Source organism: Pongo abelii, chromosome 21 (assembly GCF_028885655.2).
Source record: "Pongo abelii isolate AG06213 chromosome 21, NHGRI_mPonAbe1-v2.0_pri, whole genome shotgun sequence".
NCBI classification, from domain to species: domain Eukaryota; kingdom Metazoa; phylum Chordata; class Mammalia; order Primates; family Hominidae; genus Pongo; species Pongo abelii.
In genome coordinates this window covers 20,714,296-20,736,461 of record NC_072006.2, presented here as the reverse complement: position 1 = coordinate 20,736,461, position 22,166 = coordinate 20,714,296, and the positions used below count along the sequence as shown (strand labels likewise).

The following is a 22,166-nucleotide window of genomic DNA, read 5'->3' as shown; positions in this document are numbered from 1 at the left end:
TTTGCTTTCTTAAGTCTAACTGGGATTTGCCTACACAGGAAATGCCGACTTGCAGTTCCTGATGTGCTGAACAAAAATGCCAGATTTATGAATCTACAATGCATTTCTGTTCACTATCGAGTCAGAAGCACACTTCACGAAATGCACAGTTCACAATTTTAAAAGCACTTCCTTTATCACAGACCTCAGCAAGGCCCAGGTTCCAGCCCAGATCCCAGCATGTGGTTAGAGCTGGTGTGACTGAAGCCAACAGGTGACACAGTCATCAAAGAGCAGCAGACAAAACTAACCCAAAGGCAGCTGAAAGTGGAGGGCAGGTGAATTCCCAGCCCTTGCCAGATTCAACTTTTGCCAACAGTGAAGAACTGCCCTGAGCTGCAAACTTTATGAAGTCCGTAACTCTAGATAAACCATATCATGTGCTAACTGCACTGAAATAAAACACTAACTACATTATAATGTTACATCGTTGCAGGTGAAATCCATTTTCACCACTGCCTGTCACTGGCACTGATGCCTGCCGTGATTCCGCAGCCCTTGTGCGCCCCCTACCCCACCCCAGGGAGTTTTGGGCCCATGCTCCCTCTACTGGCCTGCTGGGACACGGCTGCCCCTGGGACCTCCAACCAGCAGAGGACACCCTCTCCTGCTCAGCACATTGGTCCACAAGGCCTGGGGGCTGGACTGTGCTGTTGTGTCTCACTGCCTAGGGCCCCCTGGCATTGCCAGAGGCCATCGCAAACTCCCGGCTGGGGTCTAAGGCTCTGCCCAGTAAGGTCTCACGGGTACAGTGGAGAAGACATTCTGAAAGCACAGGTTTTGCTCTCCAAACGAGGTGGAATATCCAACCCACAAAGAGGACCCCCTCCCTCCCTCCCAGCCAGCCAACCAGGGCAGTCGGTCCCACCTGTCATGGTGCATCAGCATGTTCACAATGTCCTTGAAGCAGTTTGGCTCCTTGGGAGAAAAAAAGCCACTGCTGATCTGGTCCACGGCCTGCTTCAGCTCGGGCAGGTGGTCGTAGTACTCCCTGGCATTGTACCTGTGAGGCGACGGGCCAGGAGTCAGCAGCCAGCGCCCCAGGTGGGCCACCTTGGGGAACAAGCCATGTTGGTGCCTGGCACAGCCCCTGCCCCAGGATGGCCCTGGGAGCTCAAGGCCTGCACGGTCCAGGGCAGCAGCCCGTGGCCATGGGTGGCTACGAGGCCCTTGAGCAGGGACCCGCTCGAGCAGAGATGTGAAGTCAGTCTAAAGCCAATCCCACCTGCTCCTTTGACTGTTAAAGAAATGTCATCACTAGCAGATCTGCTAGAACATAGTGGCTCATGCCACATGCCTAGTGGAGAGGGCCACTCAGAACTTGGCTCACTGTGAAATCCTGGGCAGAGCTTTTGAAAAACAGACGGCCAGAGGGGCAGGAAGTGAAGTGGAGCACCTTGGCTGGGACCTCAAAGATGGAAAAGGAAAAATGCAAGCAAGACCAGACAGGACAAGGCAGAGCTAAGTGGGAGAGGGAGGGACGGGCAGACATGGGCATCCCAGGACGGGACCCGGGCGGAAGAAGCTGTGTGAGGGCGCAGAAAGGGAGCACAGGCCTGTGTGCTCGGGCCGGCAAGGCACAGCTCTGACTTCAGATGGCATGTGTGGTTACACCTGACCCTACCTAAGGCCTCACGGGCTCCCCAGCGCTTCAAGGCAATCAGGCAACACTGCCTTTTCTTTGTAATTATCGCTTGGAATCAGGCCCGTGCTGGATTCCTCATGAACGTCCAGGTCATGAAGAACAAGGAAAAACTGAGAAGCTGTCACAGACCAAATGACACTGGGGAGACCTGACGGCCACACACAGTGGAATGCCCTGATGGGATCCTGGGATGAGAAAGTAACAGAACCCCGGTGGAGTTGGAATGGAGTGTGGGCTGCAGGAGGGCCAGTGCTCTGAGCTCAGTGCAGCCAACGGAGGGGCGCGGGGAGAAGGTGGACGAAGCTCTGGGTGCTGTCTTCAGGATTCCCTCCTCCCCTCTGCCAACCCCCTCCATCCCCCCCACCCCCCCACCCTGGCTCACACATTTAAAATGTTTCCAAAATACTATTTTTAAACTATTTGTAACAGTTACAACTTAGACCAGGGAACCTCAACAGCAGGTAAGCCTCAAATCAGCAGAGTGCTCCCAGCAGAGTGCCTCTGGCAGTGGGGTCCTGCCCAGCCCCAGCCCATTTCTGTGGGGCTGCGTCCAGACTGTACCCCAGGGGGTGTCCCTCTAGGAGACCCTCCCCAGGGGAAAAGGCCTTTCCTGGAGGAGGAGCCCCTGGTCTGGACTCCACAGACTCAGCCTCAGAGCCAAGACAGGAGCAGCCCAGCACCCCGACGTGGGCCTCGCCCGCAGCCCGGACCCCGTCCATTCCATGCACCTGGAAATGGTCACCCCTGCAGGCAGGCACACAGCCCTGGGCGGGCACTGACCCTGGCACCCAGTGGCCTGGCCCCAAGAGCCCAGTCCACCCAATGCCCCCAGACCAACACCCTTCATTCTCCATCCTCACGCTGCCAGGTGCCCAGGGGCACAGGCTCGCACCCTTTCCGGTCCAAGGCCTCGACATCCTCCACCTGCAGGCCGAAGATGAAGAGGTTCTCGGCCCCGGCCTCCTCGGCCATCTCCACGTTGGCGCCATCCATGGTGCCGATGGTGAGGGCCCCGTTGAGCATGAACTTCATGTTGCCTGTGCCCGAGGCCTCAGTGCCTGCTGTGGAGATCTGCTGTGACAGATCAGCGGCCGGGATCACTGCAGAGGGGAGCACAGGAACAGGACCCCAATGTCCTCAGCCGCAAGGCTCACTGCAGGACGAGCCGGCCCATCCACCCAGGGCTGGGTCACCGAGGGACCAGTGCTGTGGCCCCGCTCTGGCCCCCACTCCCGCCCCCGCCCCGCCCCTGCCCCCGCTCCCGCCCCCGCTCCCGCTCCCGCCCCCGCCCCCGCCCCCGCTCCCGCCCCCGCTCCTGCTCCCACTCCCGCTCCCACAGGGGCCCAGGCTGGACACGGCCACCCGCCTCTGCAGGGCTCCCCTTCGTGACTGGGGCAGCCTTGAGGCAGAGGGTCCAAGATGGAGGCTCCTGAGGAGCCCCCCAGGTGGCAAAGGATCTCTGCACCAAAACCTTCCCAAAAGGGCTCCTTGCCAGTCCTGGCTCGCTGACAATGTCGTTCCCTGGATCCCCGCGACCGTGATCAGCCCCAGTGGCTCCCTGGATCCTTTCAGGAGGAATGTAGACTGGCATAGAGCCAGAAGGCTGGAGAGGCTGAGGGGTGGCGACCTCGTGGGCACCAGCAGCTGTCAGATGCCACGGCCCTGCGCTTTCTCTGTGCCTGCCCCTCGGGACTGGTCACCGCTCCCAGACACGCTGTGACTGCACACAGTGACTATACAACCTGCTCTCCACCCTCAACTCGGGCTGCAAGCCCAGTCAGCCACAGCAACACTGCCGGGGAGAACGGGACCCTGATGCCAGCACCGAGACTCCAGACCAGGTGCCTGAAGGCCTGCTCTAAAGATGAGCAGGAGTCAGCTGGCCCCAAAAGACACATGAGGAGGGGAGCCTCAGGCAGCACGGGGGAGAGGAGATGCTTCGGTCAGAGGAGCAGGGAAGGACGAGCCACACCACTAAAGTTCCTGGCCAAGCCGGAGGCAAGCTGGCCCATGAGTGCCTCAAGGGACCTCGCCTGCCAGGAACCACTAAAGAGGGGGAGCGACATGGACACCAAGGCAGCAGCCAGGCCACAGGGACGGTGCCCAGGGACCCCCCCCACTCCCCGCCGCCCCCGCACCACCGAGCTTGCAGGACAACGGCGGATCAGCTCTCTCACCTGCGGCAGCCTGGGAAGCCCAGGTGGCCTGAACTAGGGGGGGCCCTTGGCCCTCAGCGGCAGGAGGGGAGCACGAGAAGGCCAGGCTCAGATCTCCCACCATCTGGTGGGCAAATCCCTTTCCTGCCCAGTAGGGCCCACAGGGGTGGGAACCGATGGGCTCCAGGGCACATGGCAGCACATTCCAGGGTCTCCCCAGGACCGGCCCAGGCTGCCCTCAGGAAGCACAGATGAGGCAGGTGCTGCCACCTGAGATCAGTGGTGGGCCCAAGAGTAGGCAGGCCGTGAGGAGCAAGGACGTGGGCGGAGAAGGGGCAGTGGGGTTGGGGGAAGCTGGGGGCCCACAACCCCACTGGCCTGGTGCACGTCCTGCCAGCAGAGGGGCTCAGGACAGAAGGCACAGCTGAGGGGCAGGAAGAGAGGGCAGGCGAGGGAGGGTACACAGGGCAGGCCAGGCAGGCGCGGCAGTAAGGGTGTCCTGTTGGGGGATGACACTGCCTGTGACATGCAAGGCGCCCCCGGACGCACTGTGAGTCCTCCGCACTGCACAGGGAGCACTCCCCAAAGCCATTCCCTGCTCGCCTGCAGCCCGGCTGCCTAGGTCTGGGTGTCCAGGCAGAGCTGAACTGGCTGAGGATGAAAGGCCCGGGGCCAGTACAGTGCCCGTTCCCGGGCAGGAGTGAGTTTTCTGTCCAACACAGGCTTCCAGGGTTACCTTTCTCAGCCAAGGACACACGGTAGTTCTCCAGGAAGATCACTTTCAACCTGTCACCCACAACTGGGTCATGATTGACGACGTCGCCAATGGACGTGACCAACTTGATGATCAGCTTGGCCATGTGGTAACCGGGCGCTGCCTGGAATGGGGGGGGGTGAAGGTTTTTAGCATGAAAACGCCTTGTTCAGGCCCTCGGAGGCGCTCCTGGTTCCTGGGGTCTGTAGGAGGGTGAGGCCAGAGCCACAGGAGCCTGCCGTTGGGACGGTCAGTAGAGGAGCTAGGGAGGCCCCCCCAGCCCCAAGGCCTCGGCTTCTGGTGAGCGCTCACAATGGTGGCCACCTCGCCACATCCAGAAACGTGTCCGCCTCAAGTCTGGTTTTCTGGTTGTTCTTAGGTTTTCAGAAATTACAAGGTTAAAGAGACCAGGATTTCTAGAGCTGCTGACTGACAGGAAACAGAGAACTGTCCCTAGGGACATACTGGGACACACTGGAGGGACACATTCGGAAAAAGCCAGGCTACGGCGTACAGACAACCTGATGTCTGTAACAGACAAACTGTGGGGAAAACCTACAGAGAACTGAGACACCACGGCCAGTCCAACTTGAGGACTCACTGGGCCCTCCCTCACTCAGACCAACTTTTAGAAATGTCTGTTACTTTACAAAGGCAACTGGGCCGGGGACCCATGAGGTACCCGAGTGAACATTTCATGACACGGAGGACTCCTGTCCAGCGCTTTAGGTGTGACGGAGGGTGGTACTGTGTGGTGATGTTTCGGTCTATTGCCATTGTGGTTCTGGTGGAAAACATCACTTTATGAAGAGGAATGCTGACGTGTGTAAGAGTGAAGAGCTAGAGTGTCTGCAGTTTACTGTGAAATGCTTCAGCTAGTCTGGGTGATAGGTTTATGGTTTTGCTACAGTTCTTCCTGGTTCAAATGTTTCCTTCTTCTTTTTTTTTTTTTTTTTTTTTTTTTTTGCTGAGACAGGGTCTGGCTCTGCTGCCCAGACTGGAGTGCAGTAGTGCAATCACAGCTCACTAGAGCCTCAATCACCCAGGACAATCGATCCTCCTACTCAGCCTCCGAAGTAACTGGGACTACAGACATGCACCACCACGCCCAGCTAATTTTTGCGTTTTTGTGTAGAGATGGGGTTTCAACACATTGCTCAGGCTGGTCTCGAACTCCTGGGCTCATGCGATCCACCCGCCTTGGCTCCCAAAGTGCTGGGATTACAGACGTGAGACACTGTGCCCAGCCTAAAATTTTCATAACATTTAAAACTTTTTCGAACTCCATATCTCTATGGACTTTACATACTGAAATACTGACAAATAAAACGACACAATTCCAAAATTTGCTTCAAAAACAGCAGGTGACAGGAGTGGACAGAGACCAAATGGGGTGTGCGAGGTGGTGGCGGAGCCCAGAGGAGTGCCCACCCCCTCTGACCAGCTTCCCACTCGCTGAAGGCAGCAAGAGGGCAGCCTTCAGGCTGCACACAGGCACCAGCACCCCCAGGCCCCGGCCTTGCCATGGAGGGCTGGGGTGCCTCACACAGTCCAGACTCACTTAGGGCCACTGCTCCAGCAGGACCCTCCTAAGGACGCTGCACCCCACGGCAGCCCCACAGTTCTGGATAAAGACCAAGCTACCAGGGAAACATGGCAGGAGGTGGGGACACTGGCCGCAGAGGGCTGATGAGTATGACGATGTGACCTGGGACTCGATGACAGCACATCTAGGACTCTGAAAGTATGTGTCATAGTAAATAAAGTGAACTGAAACCAGGCAATGCTCAGGGCATGTGCAGGTGATGAAGCAGCCACAAGGCCCTGTGCCCACTGAGCACAAAGAGAAAGGACACTGCCCCCTCTGAGGTGGGCACCAGCAAGCCCACTGGGGACTGGCTTTCTAGGCTGGGGACCCCTCCAGTGAGCTGGGCAGGCAGGAGGCTTCCATCCCATTCTGACTCTCTACAGGGTCCCCACCCCCACAGGCACACCAGAGGGGCCGGTGACCGCTGGGCACCCGGTTCCCGAGTATGGATGTGGTGGCACCACGAGAAGCGTGCAGGCTGCCCACCCACCATCCCCGGACCAAACACCACAGAGAGGACTGCAGAGGAAGTCACTCACCTTGCCCCCAATCATAACAGTCCTGGGTACAAAGGCCTTGGCCGGGTCTCTCTTGATTCCTGCAGGACACACGGAAGAGACTCACACAAGGCACCGGGAACCAGACGAGCCCCTGCCGGGACCCAGCAGCATCAGAGGCTGACCCTGAGGCAGGACAGGCACGCTACGCCATGTACTTCAAGCCCCAGAGACACGGGTGGCAGCGGCGCAGGGCCACTGGCCACCCACCTGCCCACCCACCAGGAACCTGCCACTTACAAGGGAGCGAGGCCACCCTGAGGTCTGCACTTAGGTTCCCAGCTGGTGAGGAAGGCCAGCCAGGACCATGGACGAACCCGGCAGCTGACCCGAGCAAAGATGCTGTTCCCCGGGGCTCAGAGGAAAAGCTGCACCTCAGTTTCCAGAAAAGCCCAACACAGGAGCCTCCTTGGGTCTGGTCACCAGTGTTCAAGGCCCCTGTACATGAAGGGCACACTTGTGGGTTTTGTTTGGTTTTGTTTCTTGAGACAGCAGCTCACTCTCTTGCCCAGGCTGGAGTGCGGTGGCGTGAGCGTAGCTCACTGCTGCCTCTACCTTCCAGGTTCAAGCAATCCTCCCACCTCAGCCTACTGAGTAGCTGGGATCCTAGGCACATGCCACCGTGCCCAGCTAATTTTTTAATTTTTTGTAGAGATGAAGGTTTCTCTACATTGCCCAGGCTGGTTTCAAACTCCCATGCTCAAGCAATCCTTCCACCTCAGCCTCCCAAAGCGCAGGGATTATAGACGTGAGCTACCGCGCCTCGCACTCTACCACTCTTGTGTTTTTTTGTTGTTGTTGTTTTTAAGAGTTAAGGTTTAGCTCTGCCACCCAGGCCGGAGTACTGTGGTGTAATCAGGGTTCACAGCAGCCACGGACTCCTGGGCTCAAGTGATCTTCCCCTCCTTAGCCTCCCAAGTAGATGGGACTACAGGCACCGACAGGTTACCACATGCAGCTAATTTTTTCACTTTCAGTACAGATGGGGTCTCGCTTTTTTGCCCAGACCGGTCTCAAACTCCTGGCATCAAACAGTCGTCAGGCCTCAGCCTCCCACATCACTGGGATCACAGGGCTGAGCCACCACCCTGGCCTTAGATTGTGTTTTAAACACATTGTTTGAATGACACAAAGAAAAAGTAGCAACCTCAGCCTTGTGGCTGTGGTGCCATCAGCCTGCAGGGGCGCTGGGTGAGACCTCGTGTCTCCCCTCTGCCTCACTGGGACAGCGGGTGAGGGCCCCCGAAGTTCTTCACAGAAGTGGATGGAGGGTCAAGCCATGACGGCCGGCTCACTGCCAGCCCAGCAAACAGGCTGTCCTCGCCAGGTCATGGGTTTGCAGATTTCACGGGAGGTTCCTACAAAAAGGGGATGAGCGGCCACCCTGGACAGGCTTTCACCAGCGAGCTGGGCCTGGGTGGGGCAGCAGGGAGTCGGGCTGATGTGTACCACCCGACCCCAGGCTCCAGGAGGAACGCAGCTGCCCCTTAGTGCTGGATTTTGTCACTTCTGGAAATCAGCAGAGAACAGGAAAAACGAAACACACAAGTGACGATTTCACCACAACTAGGAAAGAAGGAAACCATGCAAATCCCAGGTCACAGTGGGCAGGGGACAGCGTCCTGGGAGTCCTAACCTCTGGGGAGGGGCACTCTGGGCAGAGCTCCGGTCCTGGGGGCCACCAAGGAGCCCCCGGGGAACAGCAGGTTCAGACGAGCGCCTCTCCCACAAGGGCACCCTCACAAGGCAGGTCCTGGCATCCAGGGGAGCCTCCCGCCCAGATGAGACCTGGAGAGACAGCGGAGACGCAGCCACAGGGAGGTGCCACAGGCTGGGGAAGCACGGCCTTGGCCCAGCAGATGAGCTGCCTTGGAGGGCTGAGAAGCCTATTCTGAATAGCCCCAGGTGATCCAGCTCACCCCAACATAGCAATGGAAGTCAGCACCCAGCCCCGCCACAGGCCGCAGGAGGGGAGTGAACTCCTTCGCGAATCACATACCCTTGGTGACCACCAACTTGGAAAGACATGGAGCCAAACGCAAGTCCTCAGGGAGGGGGGCAGAGACCAGAGGAAAGTGCAGCCAAGAGAGACTCCAGAGAGCAATGCCACTCCACAGGACAAGGACAAACCAAGTCCTGAGAGAAGTAGGCACCAAGGAGGCAGGCCAGAGAAAGCCACCTCACGCCACACTGCAGCCCAGAAGCAGAAAACCAAACAGAACCAAACACACGTTTCAAACAGACAACTTCCCTGAAGTCCAGCAACATGTTCAACAAGCACCTGGAGTACTGGCAAAAATGCCCCGTTAACGGCCAACACCAAGACACAGCAATAACAGTGAGTCACTCATGAGATCAAGAACTCAGAACTCGCCAGACTTCTGCACACACACACACTCTCCAGACAGTGCCCGATAGGGCCCTAAAAAGCACTGGGGGAAGGAAGTGGAGTCAAGACTGACATCTTCAGCCAAACCGACCTTCGTGGTGAAGGGTCCAGGCCGTTTTGAACAAGCAAGAACTCGGGAAGGTTGTTCCCACGAGCCAGTCATGAACTAGACTCAAAGCAGCCGGCAGGGGTGGGCAGCACTTTGCAGGAGGACCGTGAGGAGCAGTGAACATACTCACCTGCAGACTCAAACTGATACCGCTGGGGACAGAAGGAAGGGCAGAGTATTGATGCTGTGAGCTCAATACAGCGAGGGGAAAGGAGATGCAGGTCCACACGTACATGCACACACACAAGCACACGTGTTTACATGCATGCACACACATACATTTATGCGCGCACACACAAACATGGGGCAAGGGGGAAGACCAGTGGGAGCGAGCACCAGCCTGTTGGCTGCCTCCTGTGAATGGCTGGAAATCACAGCGCGTCATTCAAAGAGAACGAACCAACCAAGCAGAAGCGGAGGGTCTGGAAAGCCTGAAGGCCAACAACAGAAGACGATGCAACAACTGACTGGGGACGGTGGAGCAGGAGGAAGGGAGAGGGTGACCCGCGACTCTCACTGCTGCTCATAAATGGGACCAAGTGTTGTGCAAGCAGAGGACTCCGGGTCACCACCAGGGAAACGCAGAGCGTCACAACTGCAGGAGGAAAATGGGGCAAAGAAAGATGATGCAAAGTTCCCATGCACCACCTCGGAGCCGGGAAGCCACAGCCCTGGGAAGCACCTCCCGTGGTGCCCACACGGCAGAGGGGTCCTCAGCGGAGGTGGCCTCTAGCCTCTGTCCTACCACGTGTGTCTCAAACGCACCCAGATCCTCCACCCCATCGAGGCTTACTCACTGGGAATAGGAGATCTATTCCTGGGAGGAGCTTTGTGTCGGAAAGGAGGATGTGTGGTTCCTTTGGTTTTTAAAATACCTACTTTATTAAATTACAAAATTTTAGAAACCTAGTTTTTCCGTAAGGTTTTATTATCTATTAAACCTAGCAAATATTCACATTGACCTTTGGGGGTCTCTGATTCATGTTTGTTCTCATAATTAAATGTCCTTAGACATATAAGATGCATGTGTAAATTTAACACATACTATCTTAATTTTTATAAGTATACTTTAAATGCCTCTAATAAGCATAATCTTTCTAAATAAGATTAGTCTCACAGAGATAATAACTAAATTTAAAATAAAAACTGAAGGCCCGGTACAGTGGCTCATGCCTATAACCCCAGCCCTTTGGGAGGCAGAAGTGGGTAGATCACTTGAGGCCAGGAGTTCGAGACCAGCCTTGGCAACATGGTGAAACCCTGTCTCTACAAAAAATACAAGGACATAGTGGCGTGCGCCTGTAGTCCCAGCTACCTGGGGGACTGAGGTGGGGAGGATTTCCTGGGCCCTTGGAGGTCGAGGCTGCAGTGAGCCGTGATGGCGCCACTGCACTCCAGCCTGGGCCTTTCGGGTGTCTAACTGTTCACCTGCTCACGTGAGGCCTGGCATGGGGCACACAGAAAAACATGGCTTTTGCTTAAAATAAACGTGCCACATCACACATGCACATGCCTACACACGCACAGCCCCCACCATGACAGAGGCACAGCTGGTGGGCAAGGGCAAGCCTTGGGCCCCGCAGCGCGGTCGTGCAGGTGATGCCGGCACTCACGGTTGTACAGGGTGACGACGTGCAGGCAGTTGAGCAGCTGCCGCTTGTACTCGTGGATCCTCTTCACATGCACGTCGAACATGGAGGAGGGGTTGATCTTCACCTTGTACTCCTTCTCCAGGAAGGCCGAGAACTTGAGCTTGTTCTCCTGGGAGGGTGAAGGGGAAAGACGGCTGGAAACTTCACCAGGACTCCACCCACTGACCCTGCGGCTTCCTGCTTTGAGTGCCCTGTGAGGAGTGCCGCAGGGAGGGGGCAGGGGTATACAGGCTGGAGCTGAGGGGCAGAGATTGCACCAGGGGTCTTCTCATGGGAAAAGGGGAGAGGGCGATGCTGAAGGTGGGTCCACACCAGGAATAGGGGATAAGTGAGGAGCCGGTCCAGGAGCACGCCTGGAGCCAAGCAGAAGACACTGCAGAGCCAGGCGTGCAGGCGGGGGAGCAGTGCGGGAGCGGGACGGCTGAAAGGACTACAAGGAGAACTAGTTCTGGCCTCTAGGAGGAGGGCAAGCTTGACAGGCTGTGTAGATGGGCCTCCAGACCGCTGAGGTTTGAAGGCTGCCGTGACTGGCCCTGGTCTAGCCGAGGGGCTGCTGCCGGTGCAGACAGCTCGTGCACCTGCACGGCTCTCCAGGGGCAAAGAGGGCACCACGCTGGAATCGGCTTCTAGAGGCTTCCATAAAGAACTGACCCGTGGCGGAGGGTCGAGGCACGGGCAGGGCTGGCCTGGGGTCTGCACTCACCTATCTGCCACGTGACCTGTCCTCCTCAGGGCCCTCATCTGAAAGGCTGAGTGGGGTGGAGAGACCTCAGGCGACCCTAACAGCCTCACCCTCAGTCCTGTTCCGAGTCCCCACTAAAGCCCCAGTGGGTACCCCAGGACCTGTGTTGGGCCTGCAGGAGGGCTGGGGCCAGGGCCTACCTGCCTGGTTGTGGGAGGGCTGGGGTCGGGGCTGGGGCCAGGGCCATGCCTACCTGTTTGACCTTGGCCACGTCCCTGATGAACACCTCGTCATTGACCAGCGGCAGCAGCTTCTTCAGCTGGCTCAGGTCAGTCAGGAACTCCTCCCCAATTTTCTGGAGAACATAAAGGTTCCGCTCACTGTGGGCCTCAGCCTCCTGAGGCTGGGCCCCCCAGCCACCTGCCCTCCTCCCGTTGTCACCCACGCCCCTGCTTTCCCCTGGGATCTGCTTGTCCGGCCCCTCCGGGCATCCCACCTCTCAGGCCACAGGGTCACCCCAGCAGCCCCTCTTACCTCTTCTAAAAGGGCTCTGCGAGGTGGCCCAGTCCCACCAGTTCAAATGTCCACAAGAAACACATGAGCCTCCCTCAGCCACTGATCCCAGGGTTCTCTGACGTTGAACATCCCATCACCACCCAAAGCCCAAAGCCATCCTCCCGCTGCCCTCCACCAGCACCTTCCCTGCCTGCAGCAGGCTGCCCCCTCAAAGCCAGCACCTCACCCAGGTGCTGCCCGCAAACACTCGGCCACCTCTCCTCACTGTGCCCAGGCCCATCTCAGACTGCACAGGAGCCACACTGCTTTCCATGTCCCAGGGGCTCGTCCCCCAGCACAGGGCATTGGACCAGTTTGCCGCCCCAGAGCGCTGCTCCCTCTCTCTTCATTCCCTCTTCAGACCTCAGCTTTCCTGGGAAGCCTTCCCTGACCATAGCCCCAGGTGGGTGGTCCCACCCTCCCAGCGGCTGGTCCTTGCCTGTAGCGCAGGGCCTGACACCTCAGCACTCATTTCCTTGGGGAGCTCGCATAGGAGCAGACATACAAACAGGAAATAGGTGCCCAGCCTGGCTGACAGTCAGCTGCCTCTTGCCTCTTTTGCAGTGGCCCCGTGGCTGCACTCAGCCACACCCCAGTCCTCCCTAAAGCTCGGCTTCTGAACTCGCACACAGGACCGCCAGGCCCCACTGGGTGACTGCCCAGCTCAGCGCCCATGTTCAGGGGCTCAGCTCTCATGTCCAGAAGCCTGCAGGTCAACACGTGAGGGACAGACTCCTGCCTACTCAGCAACCACTCAGCAGCGGCTGATGACACGGCCCACGGTTCTCAGCCCAGGCATCTCCACAGGCACGGGCAGGGCCTGGGGCTCACCTCCACGATGGTATCGGCCAGCCCCGGGTTGCACAGCAACAGCCACCGGCGGGGAGTGATGCCGTTGGTCTTATTCTGGAACTTCTCTGGCTCCAGTTCATAAAAATCCTTAAAGCTGCAAATACAGAGAACAGGGAACTGTCACAAATGCTGTGCCTTGAACCAGGTGAGCAAGAGACTTCAAGGCCCTTTAAAGGAGGTCCCAGGAGCCCTCAAGCTCAGTGTTTCTGTTCTGTTTTCTGAGGAGAACAGTGACCGCGGCCGCTGCAGGTTCTGGGAGCCGTACGAAGGCAGCGCCTGCACCTCGGGGCATCTGTGGCTGGCTGTGCGGTTTGCCCAACTACAACCTCGCAGGCATCAGAGCCTGGCCGTTCTCCAGAGCGGTCCGTGCGGAAACAGGTGTCCAAGTCATGACAGCCGAGACCGCAGGACTTCAGGACTTGAGAAGCTGCGCTCAGTTTCCTCATTGCTACTGGGGAGGGGCCCGACACAGAAGCTTGCTGTGGGCGCCACGCACAGAGCCTGCAGCCCAGCCCCGGACACAGAAGCCTCCGCTCCCGCCGGCTGCTGTCTGCTCAGCACTCACAGTAGGTGCTCAGCACATGGTACGTGAAAGAGCGGGATAATTCCTAGATCACGCCCCACCTAAGAGGGGCAAGGACAAGATCTGACCTAAGAATCCCACCTTCAAGCCCTGTCCAAGCCCTGCCAGCGGCAGGCGGACCAGTGGTGCAGAGCCTCCGACTGGACCCCCAGGAAGGCAGGGGCGCAGGAGAGCAACAGGAGACAAAGCCGTCTCCCCGTTGCCCACAGAGCCAGATCCCTCCAGAGGCCCGTGTGCTGGTCGGTGAACGCACAACAAGGTGTGACCCTGAAAGGGTGTTCTGGGCAGCTCTGTCATTCCCATGGAGACAGGGGCCTAGTGGCACGGGGTGTATGCTGTACAGCTGGGTCCATGTGTTTGGCGGATGGTCCTAGACGCAGGCCTGGGTGTCACACAGAGCTGGCCCCACTCGGGCAAGCACCCTACTCACACCGACTGTTTCACGATCTCCGAGTGGATCCTCGCCACACCGTTGACAGCATGGGACCCAATCACACACAGGTGGGCCATGTTGATCCGCTTGCAGTCCCCCTCCTCGATCACAGACATCCTGCGCAGGCGGTCCACATCCCCGGGAAACAGCGCGGCAACGTGCTGGTGCCAAAACACAGAGGCAGGTGGGTAGGCACAGGAGGCCCCACGGAGACCCAGCACTCCCCATGACCAGGGGACACTCCATGACCACCCATGGGAAGCTCTGCTGCCTCCAGGGAAGTCCTGGGGCTGCGACAGCCAGACCTCCCTCAAGTGCTCCCAGCCCCAGCAGGCACCTCCGAGGCATCTCACAAGGGCCCGGGCCCAGCCAGAGGAGGAGGCTCTCGCTCACCCCACTCCCCAGCCCAAGAAAGGGCCCAGCCCGCCCCAGGGATCCACAGGGCTGCTGTCTGAGGAAGACGGGTCTGAGAGAGAGGACGTGCAATTTAATTTACAAAGAGGAACCTGAGACAGTTGTGGGCCAGGCGTGGGGATCAGCCAACAGCTCTGCCAATGGACAGCCCCCAGCCCCAAGCATCCTCTGCTGAACGGAGGGTGCCTCGTTCAAGGAGTAAAGCACCTCCTCTCCCAGGCCAGGTGGGGAGCCGTTGGCATGGGTGTAATTGCCACCACACACGGCCAGCTGGGCCCACACTCACGTCCAGGTGCCGCTGGTTGATGGCATAGATGATCTCCAGGTGCCGCGGCAGCAGCTTCTCAAACATGGACACGGGCCAGCGCTCCAAGGCCTCAGGCAGCACAGTGTGGTTGGTGTACGCACAGGTCTTCTTCGTGATTTCCCAGGCCTAGGCCATTCGAGAATGTTCCCGTGTGTTTGTTTAGAAACAAGCAGCTCTCTAGCCAGCTGCCTAGGCAGGGTGAGCGTCCAGGATCCCAGGCAGATGCTGGATACCCCAGGAAGGGCCACCGTCCCCTCTGCTCTCCAAGGTGGATCTGGAGCCCTCTGAAAGCCTGACACACAGCCCAGAGCCCTCACTCTGCTGACGCAACCCATTGAAGTGTGACATTATGGTCCAGTGCGTGACACACACACAAATAAGACACACTCGCCTGCTACCTGGGGTCACCTTCACACTCTGCCGTCACTGGTAAACGGACGGACCGCTGAGCAGTTTTCTATTTATTTCCACTGAAGTGGCCAGACATGGTGGGGAGGATACTGGTTACTATGAGGACCTGCCCCATGCTGGCCAGAACTGGGGTACCCGCAACAGGTACAGCCTCACCTGGAGTGCACACACCCCAAGACCAGAGAGGGGCTTGGGTTTCTACAAAACGGAGTTAAAAAAAATCGTTTTATAGTTTCTTTTGTTTTTATTTTTCTGGGTGTGTGCTGCCACACCCAGCTATTTTTTTTTTTTAGAGGTGGGGTCTTGCTGTATTGCCCAGGCTGGTCTCTAACTTCCCGCCTCAAGCGACCCTCCTGCCTCAGCTTCCCAAAGCACTAGGATTACAGGTGTCAGTCACCACACTGGCCTGTTTTATGGTTCCACATGTTGATTTGGTAACGGTTAGATTAAGAAAATCCTACTACACAAATGTATTTAAGTCCAAAATACGCTGAGTCGCGAGAGCAGGTGCATGAATAGAGCACAGAGCTCTAAACACTTAACGCTTTGGGGAGCTGTCACCAAATTTCAAGATGAGAATGCACCAACGGGAAACCCTGAGAAGTGTCAGGGCCCTATCCTTATCCTCTCCCCGGCACCCTGGTCCCCGCACCCTGACCCCACACTCTGGCCCCCGCACCCTGGCCCACAGAACCTCCGTCTCCTGGAACCAGACCCCTCCCACAGCTCACGTCTCTCCCAGGTATGATGACCACACAGCTCCCCCAAGGCCCGGGGAGAAGCCCCCCAACTCAGCTCCTTGTAGCCCTGGTCTGCACGGGCTCCGGGCTCTGGGGAGGTGCCGCCCTTTTCCTCCACGCTCACCTTGTCCCAGTCCACCTTCTCCACGTCCACCAGGATCCGCATGAGCTCGGGGATGGAGAGGGCGGGGTGGGTGTCGTTCAGCTGAATGGCCACCTGCAGGTCGCACAAGGGGTGCCATTCAGTCATTTCATCCCGCGTGGGCACCCACAGTTGTTGGCATATGAAGCTCCCCAAGTGAAGGAGCCAGCCCAGCCCACCCCACCCCCAAGAAGCCTGGAGAACAGGGAGGGGTTCTGCGGAGGGAGCAGGGAGGACAGTCGGACTCACACTGTGGCAGGTGTGCGCTGTGCCCGATGTGCCTGCTGGTGAGTGCCCTACAGCGGTGTGCGCTGCAGCCGGAGGGGAGGAACCATGGCCACCGGGGCTGGGGGCTCTCTCATTGGAACTATGAGGGCTTTGTTTGAAATAACTGCACTTAGCCCTGCCAAGCACATCTGACTTTGCACAGGAGCCTTTCACCATGTCCCTCGCTGACTTGACTCCTAACAAGGCCGGTGGCCCTTATTCTAGGAGGGAGGGCCCAGGTGGGATCCTGGCCCAGGATGACGAGACACCAAGACAAGGGGCATGTGCCATTCCACTCTAGCCCCTTTTGGGACACGAGAAAGCAACCTCAAGAGCCTGAAGGCGCCCATCCCCTGGCACTGAGATCCCTCCCAGGGCCACCATGCACCTTGTCTGGGAACGTCTCGAAACAGGTTCTCACAGGGTCCCGGCAGCCGAACTTGGACGACTTGAAGCGGCGGATGATGTCCTGGAGCGTGGCGGCCACCACGAAGTACTCCTGCTTCAGCCGCAGCTCCTTCCCCTCAAAGAACTGCACACAGCAGAGCAAGCTGGAGGGTGCAGGCTGGGGACACATGCCCCATGACCCAGTCCCAGGGCCATTCTCCTCCCCCAGGAAGCCCAGGTCAGCGACCTGGCTCAAGGGCGCAGGCAGAAGGCTGAGAGGAGCCCAGCCCAGCTGCCTGACACTGGGACCTGCCTGTGTGCCCTCAGGTCACTGAGGAAGGTCACCCTGCCTGTAGGACACACCCCAGGACACAGTGTCCATCCGTCAGGAGAAGTATAGCACCAGCGCTGCTCAGGAGCTGCACTGTCCAAGCACAGGCCTTCTAGAACATTCTGTACCTGGGGCTTGGGGTCTGCCAACAGTCTCATGGGCACAGGAGATTGCACTCTTTGATGAGCCTTCTGGCACCCAGGCCTTTGCTCCTGTGTGCACAGGTTACTTTCATAAAACAAAAAGCTAACTTTTAAACATGCTCTGCCCACTAGGGCATCTTCTAAGGACTTGTCAGGCAACAACAACAAAAAGAAAGCCACTGGGCACTAAATGCAGGTGGCAGTGGGGAACATGGCTGTGACACCATCACCTGGCATGGGAAGGGCATGTGCCAAGGACCTTTCAAATGTCCCCAGGCATCAATGCCAAGTGGGCGCTACGGTCCCCCGGACAGACAGATCACCTACTTGGGGAAGTGGCACCGCGGGCTAGAACAGCACACAGACTGGAGGGCTGACGGGCTCCAGCTGGCCCCAAGGAGCGGCTGTGTGTTTATGAGGGGAGTGGATAAGAGGTGAAGGTGGCAGAGAGCGTCCTCAGAGAGAGGACCACAGAGCTGCCAAGAGGCACACGAAGACCCGCTTGGGCTTTATAGAGAACAGTGCACCCCTCTCCTCCCCAAGGGCATCGTGTGTGCACCTAAGGCAAGAGGGCCACCAGGTGGCTGCTTGCCAAGGCCAACAGCAGGCCCCACTGGGGAGCCCGGCCCGCCAGCCCACCTCACCACGCCAGAAAGCGACACGGCCTGAGCAAAAGTGCCCAGGCCAGCTACTCACGTTATCGTTTGGATACAGGACCCTGGAGATGTTCTCAGCCAAGTTCCGGTCCAGGACCGCCTCGATGTAGTCTCCCACGTTGACTAAGAAGAAACGGAGCGGGGTCAACATACACATGCCTCCTGGCACCAGCACCGCAACCGCTCAGGGGCCCACTTGCAAAGGCCAAGGAAACTCGCTCGAGCACAGGACTCCCCCAGCCGCTGCATTACTTCCCCTCACCCCCACCCCTGGAGGTAAACGTGATCCCTCCTGCAGCTCCCCTATGCACCGCACACAACTCCATCCCCCTCACTCCTCCCCAGGGGCACAGGATCTGCACAAGCTGACCCTGGGTGCCCAGGGCCCAGGTGTCTCAGTCGCTCTGCCTGTAGGCCCTTCCCGGGCAGGCCCCACACACAGGTAAGCTGCACCAGCCTCGCTCTTCACCGGGACGCAGGGACACCCTAGAGGAGGGCTGAGCGGCCTCCAGGACAATGAGCCACAGGGCGCGGTAAAGGCTGTGGGCTAGGGTGTCCGGGACCAGCCACCCACATGGACACAAGGGCGCCAAGAACCACGGAACGTACAGTCTTGCAGCTTGAAGTCGTTGGGAGCCTTGGCGGACCACAGCCGCATGGTGTTGACGGTGTTGTTCTTGTAGCCGGGCACCGGGGTGTCGTAGGGCATGGCCAGCACCACCTGGCCACAAAACAGGTGCTCAGGACGCAGTGGCAAGGGCCCCCGCCGGCCCCTGCGCCTCTCCCCAGCCCAGCCTCCTCCTGGGCACCTGGCGCCCTGCTGGCCCCTCACGGTCTCCCCCTTCTGCCCAAACACATCCACCTAGCCCATGCTCGGTACCACAGTCCCCGTCCATGCCCGCCCCTGTCATCCTGCCCACATTGTCATCCTAAAAGGACCACCCCGCCCCACCACCCTCCCCAGACCAGACCTATCTTCTCACTTCACCTTCCTCAGGAATGGCTTTGACTGCAGAATCATCCCCATCCGGACTCCCTGAGGTGCTGCAGCACCAACCCCCACCTCCCTCCTTACCCTCTGCCCTCCGCGCCTCCCCTCCTCAGTCAACTCTGCTCTAGCAACTCCAACACGCAGATGCTCACCCCGCAGATCACCTCTCTCAGCTCCACCTGTGGGAAGGTTGCTCCTGCAGCTGCCTTGCCTACTACCCTCGATGTTCCCAGCCCCCCGGCACAAGCCCAGCCGTGCTCCCTCCGCCCCAGCCTGGCTCCCTCTCTCCTTGACAAGCCCCCAGGGTTCCCTTGCATCCAGAGACATCAGCTCCGCTCCCACCAAGGGCAGGAGGAGGCTCACAAAGCTGAGGCTCACCCGCAGTCCCAGCTCCCCAGCAGGGGCACACAGGGATGCTTGGGTTCATCCCGGCACGCGCGTGCCTGTGGCATTGCCAGTCAGCTCTGACAGCCACACAGGCGGCACACCGGGGCCACCAAGACTAAAACCCCAGTATCCCTTTCCCTTCCTCTCTCTTGTCAACCCTTGCCCCTGCCCCACAAGGCGACATCCAAATGAGCGACAAGTCCCCGGCAAGGCATTCCAGCCCCTTCCATCCTGGCCAGCCCTCGGGGCTAAGCCCATCTTCACAGCCTGCCTAGAATGTCCCGGTTCTCCAGCATCCCCACTCACACTGACACACTCATCCACAAACACATCTACAACGCCGGTCCCCTGCCCTGCTTTTGCAAGTTAAATACAACTTTTCAGGGCATTTTCAGCCTCCATGGCATGGCCCCAGCCACTCTAAGCCCATGTATTTGATTTAAAGCTGTGTCCTACAAAGTCAGGACAACTCCCTCTGCACACCAGTGACCACCCAGCCTCCAGGCTCTCCTGTTATCACCCCTCCTTCTCTATCACAGGTGGCCGAGTCTCACCGATGCCCCCAGGTTCTCCTGCAGCCTCTCCTGCCGGCCCCTGCCCTGCCCCGCCCCAGTCACCCTGGCTCCCAGCTGCCCTGAGCCTGGACTGGGTGCTCCCTCACGTGGCCTCTGCGTGCCTGGCACCCATCGCTGCCGAGCACTCTAGGCTCTTGCCCTGGTTCCCCCATCAGCACCCTGCTGGGCAGGAGGGCCTGGCCCCATCGCCGGACGTCGCCCAGGCCTTGCACACACTTCAGGGGCTCTGACAGCTAATGCTTTGAGAGCCGTGGGCCACGTATGGCGCCAGGAGGCCAAGCGAGCTTGTCGCGTGCTCCACAGAGATAGCGGGAGCTGTTTTTGCCCACCCCGGGGGTCCGTGCCCCCATCCCATCAGAACACCCTCCTGCCTGCCCTTAAGCAGCGGGGTTCTCGTGAGCATCTGGCTGTGAGTGGACACGTCCAGCTGCATTCTTAGCCCCAACACACAGCTCCTGCCCAGCGGGGATCCCCCACAGTCTCGCTGCTGTGCTCAGCGCTTCCACCGTTTGGGAAGCTCCCATCAAAGTATAAGAGACTGGGGAGATGAGGAGAATAAACCTCCCCCGGCTTTTACCTTAAGTCCTCCAGGGAGGCAGCAAGCCCCCCAAGCCAAAAGAAGCTGAGCTGACTACGAATGAGCCGCAGCAGCCCCCTCACCCGGCCTAGCCTTGCCCGCAGACATTTCAGCCCAGGTACCTGTGTGTCCAGCCACTTCACGCCGTCAGGGGTGTGCTCCACGCGTCCGTAGAAGTGCACAGGAAGCATATACTCGGGCCGCGCTTTCTCCCAGGGGTTGCCGTAGCGCAGCCAGTCATCGGCCTCCTCTACCTGGAAAGGGGCCAGCTGTGAGGGCACCCTCAGCGCAGATGTCCCAGGCCACCGCCCTGTCCTGGACCCAGCAGACCGTGTGGTCGAGATCACACGGTGCCTGGCACTGAAACTTACCTACAGCCACTTACCACGTTGGGATTCCCACTTCTGGCGAAGCCCACGTGGGTAAAATGAACACAGTGGACACTAAAGTAACAAACTCAAAATTTATAAACGTGCCCAAAAAAAGACACTAAGAACCACTGACTGACACGTGCTCCGATCTGGATGGAGCTTGAAAAACCTACACTCAGTGAAAGAGGCCAGACAAAAACACCACGCATCACATGAGGCTATTTACAGGAAATGTTCAGAACAAGCACCTGCACAGAGACAGAAAGCGGGTGAGAGGCTGTCAGGGGCTAGGTGTGACTGCAAATTGGTGCAGGGCTTCTTTCTGGAGTGATGAAAATGTTCTCAAGATAGACAGTGGGGATGGCTACCCAACTCTGAATATACTGAAATAGACTCTCTTTCAATAAAGCTGTTATAGAAGAATCACTAGAAGACATTGCTTTGACGGGGACACACTGGCCAGGCGGAGGCTCACACCTACAGTCCCAGCATTCTGGGAAGCCAACGTGGGAGGATCGCTTGAGTCCACAAGGTCAAAGCTGCAGTGAGCTATGACTGCACCACTGCACTCCAGCCTGGGCGACAGGGTAGGACCCTATCTCTAAAAAAAAAATTATTAAATTAAATTTAAAAAATAAAAAAAGTGATGCTGCAAATCCACAAGTGCTGGGGCCAAGTTGGCAGCTGGCAGTGAGGACGCCCTGGATGCACCCAGGAAGACAAGCTGTTCCGGGAGGGCTTCCAAGAAGAAGCTTATTCCCAGAATCTGTGCCCAGTGGCACTCGAGACCAATAACTACATAAAACCAATTCCCACACTAAAAGCGGCCCTGCAGACTCGAGACACCCTTGCACAGAAGCACTAGGGGGCTGCTTTACCACCAAGTGACAGGGTAACTCCATCTGGTACAGCAGCAAGGGCAGATTCTGAAGTCTCAATTACTAAAACTGAAATGAGATCAAGTCTCTTCTCTTCAGAATGAACAGGCAGCCCTAGTATGCTACACTGAGGGATTTCCTCTTCATGGTTCCTACACAGACGCAAAGAGTCAGGAGCAAGACTGTCCGGGCTGAGCTCTTCGGGAGGCCCCTCCCCACAGCAGGCCCCTCCGCACAGCAGGCCCCTCCCCACAGCAGGCACCTCCCCATGGTACTCCCAGCAAGACCTTTCTGGTGGCATCTCCTTGTCCGCTGTGAGATTCCCCAACACCAGGGCCTGGCCATCTGCAGTTAGTCCAGGAGTCGTCGGCAGAAGCAACAGCTTCCCACATACAAAGGCAGCCTGAGTCTCCCTTGCAGGGCCTCCCTGCCCCCTCGGCCAGGGTGCCAAGCAGGCTGGCCTGCAGCCCCTCTGGCCACACGCTGCTGGCCAACCCTGCCTGTATTTACTTCTTCCACGGCTAAAGCCAACTAAAAACCCACTGAATCTGACCAGTTCCCATGAAAAGGGGATGGGAGGAGGGGTTAGCTTCAC

At 58.3% G+C, this 22,166-nt stretch overlaps 2 protein-coding genes across 2 annotated transcripts in view; one reads left to right on the top strand and one right to left on the bottom strand.

Annotated features, from left to right (window-relative positions):
* ABHD12 (abhydrolase domain containing 12, lysophospholipase) overlaps window positions 1-453 on the top strand; it is an 87,905-nt gene extending 87,452 nt beyond the window's left edge. The window contains exon 13 of the mRNA XM_054541658.2: window positions 183-453. Coding sequence (XP_054397633.1) covers window positions 183-240 — 58 coding nt within the window. The 3' untranslated portion in view covers window positions 241-453. The remainder of the gene's footprint in view (window positions 1-182) is intronic.
* The window catches only part of PYGB (glycogen phosphorylase B), a 58,493-nt gene that overhangs the window by 2,761 nt on the left and 33,566 nt on the right, over window positions 1-22,166 (bottom strand). Inside the window, 14 exon segments of the mRNA NM_001133259.1 lie at window positions 908-1,042; window positions 2,577-2,784; window positions 4,577-4,718; window positions 6,722-6,780; window positions 10,851-10,998; window positions 11,825-11,926; window positions 12,958-13,072; window positions 13,992-14,155; window positions 14,695-14,841; window positions 15,991-16,083; window positions 16,664-16,807; window positions 17,833-17,915; window positions 18,402-18,513; window positions 20,445-20,576. Coding sequence (NP_001126731.1) covers window positions 908-1,042; window positions 2,577-2,784; window positions 4,577-4,718; window positions 6,722-6,780; window positions 10,851-10,998; window positions 11,825-11,926; window positions 12,958-13,072; window positions 13,992-14,155; window positions 14,695-14,841; window positions 15,991-16,083; window positions 16,664-16,807; window positions 17,833-17,915; window positions 18,402-18,513; window positions 20,445-20,576 — 1,784 coding nt within the window.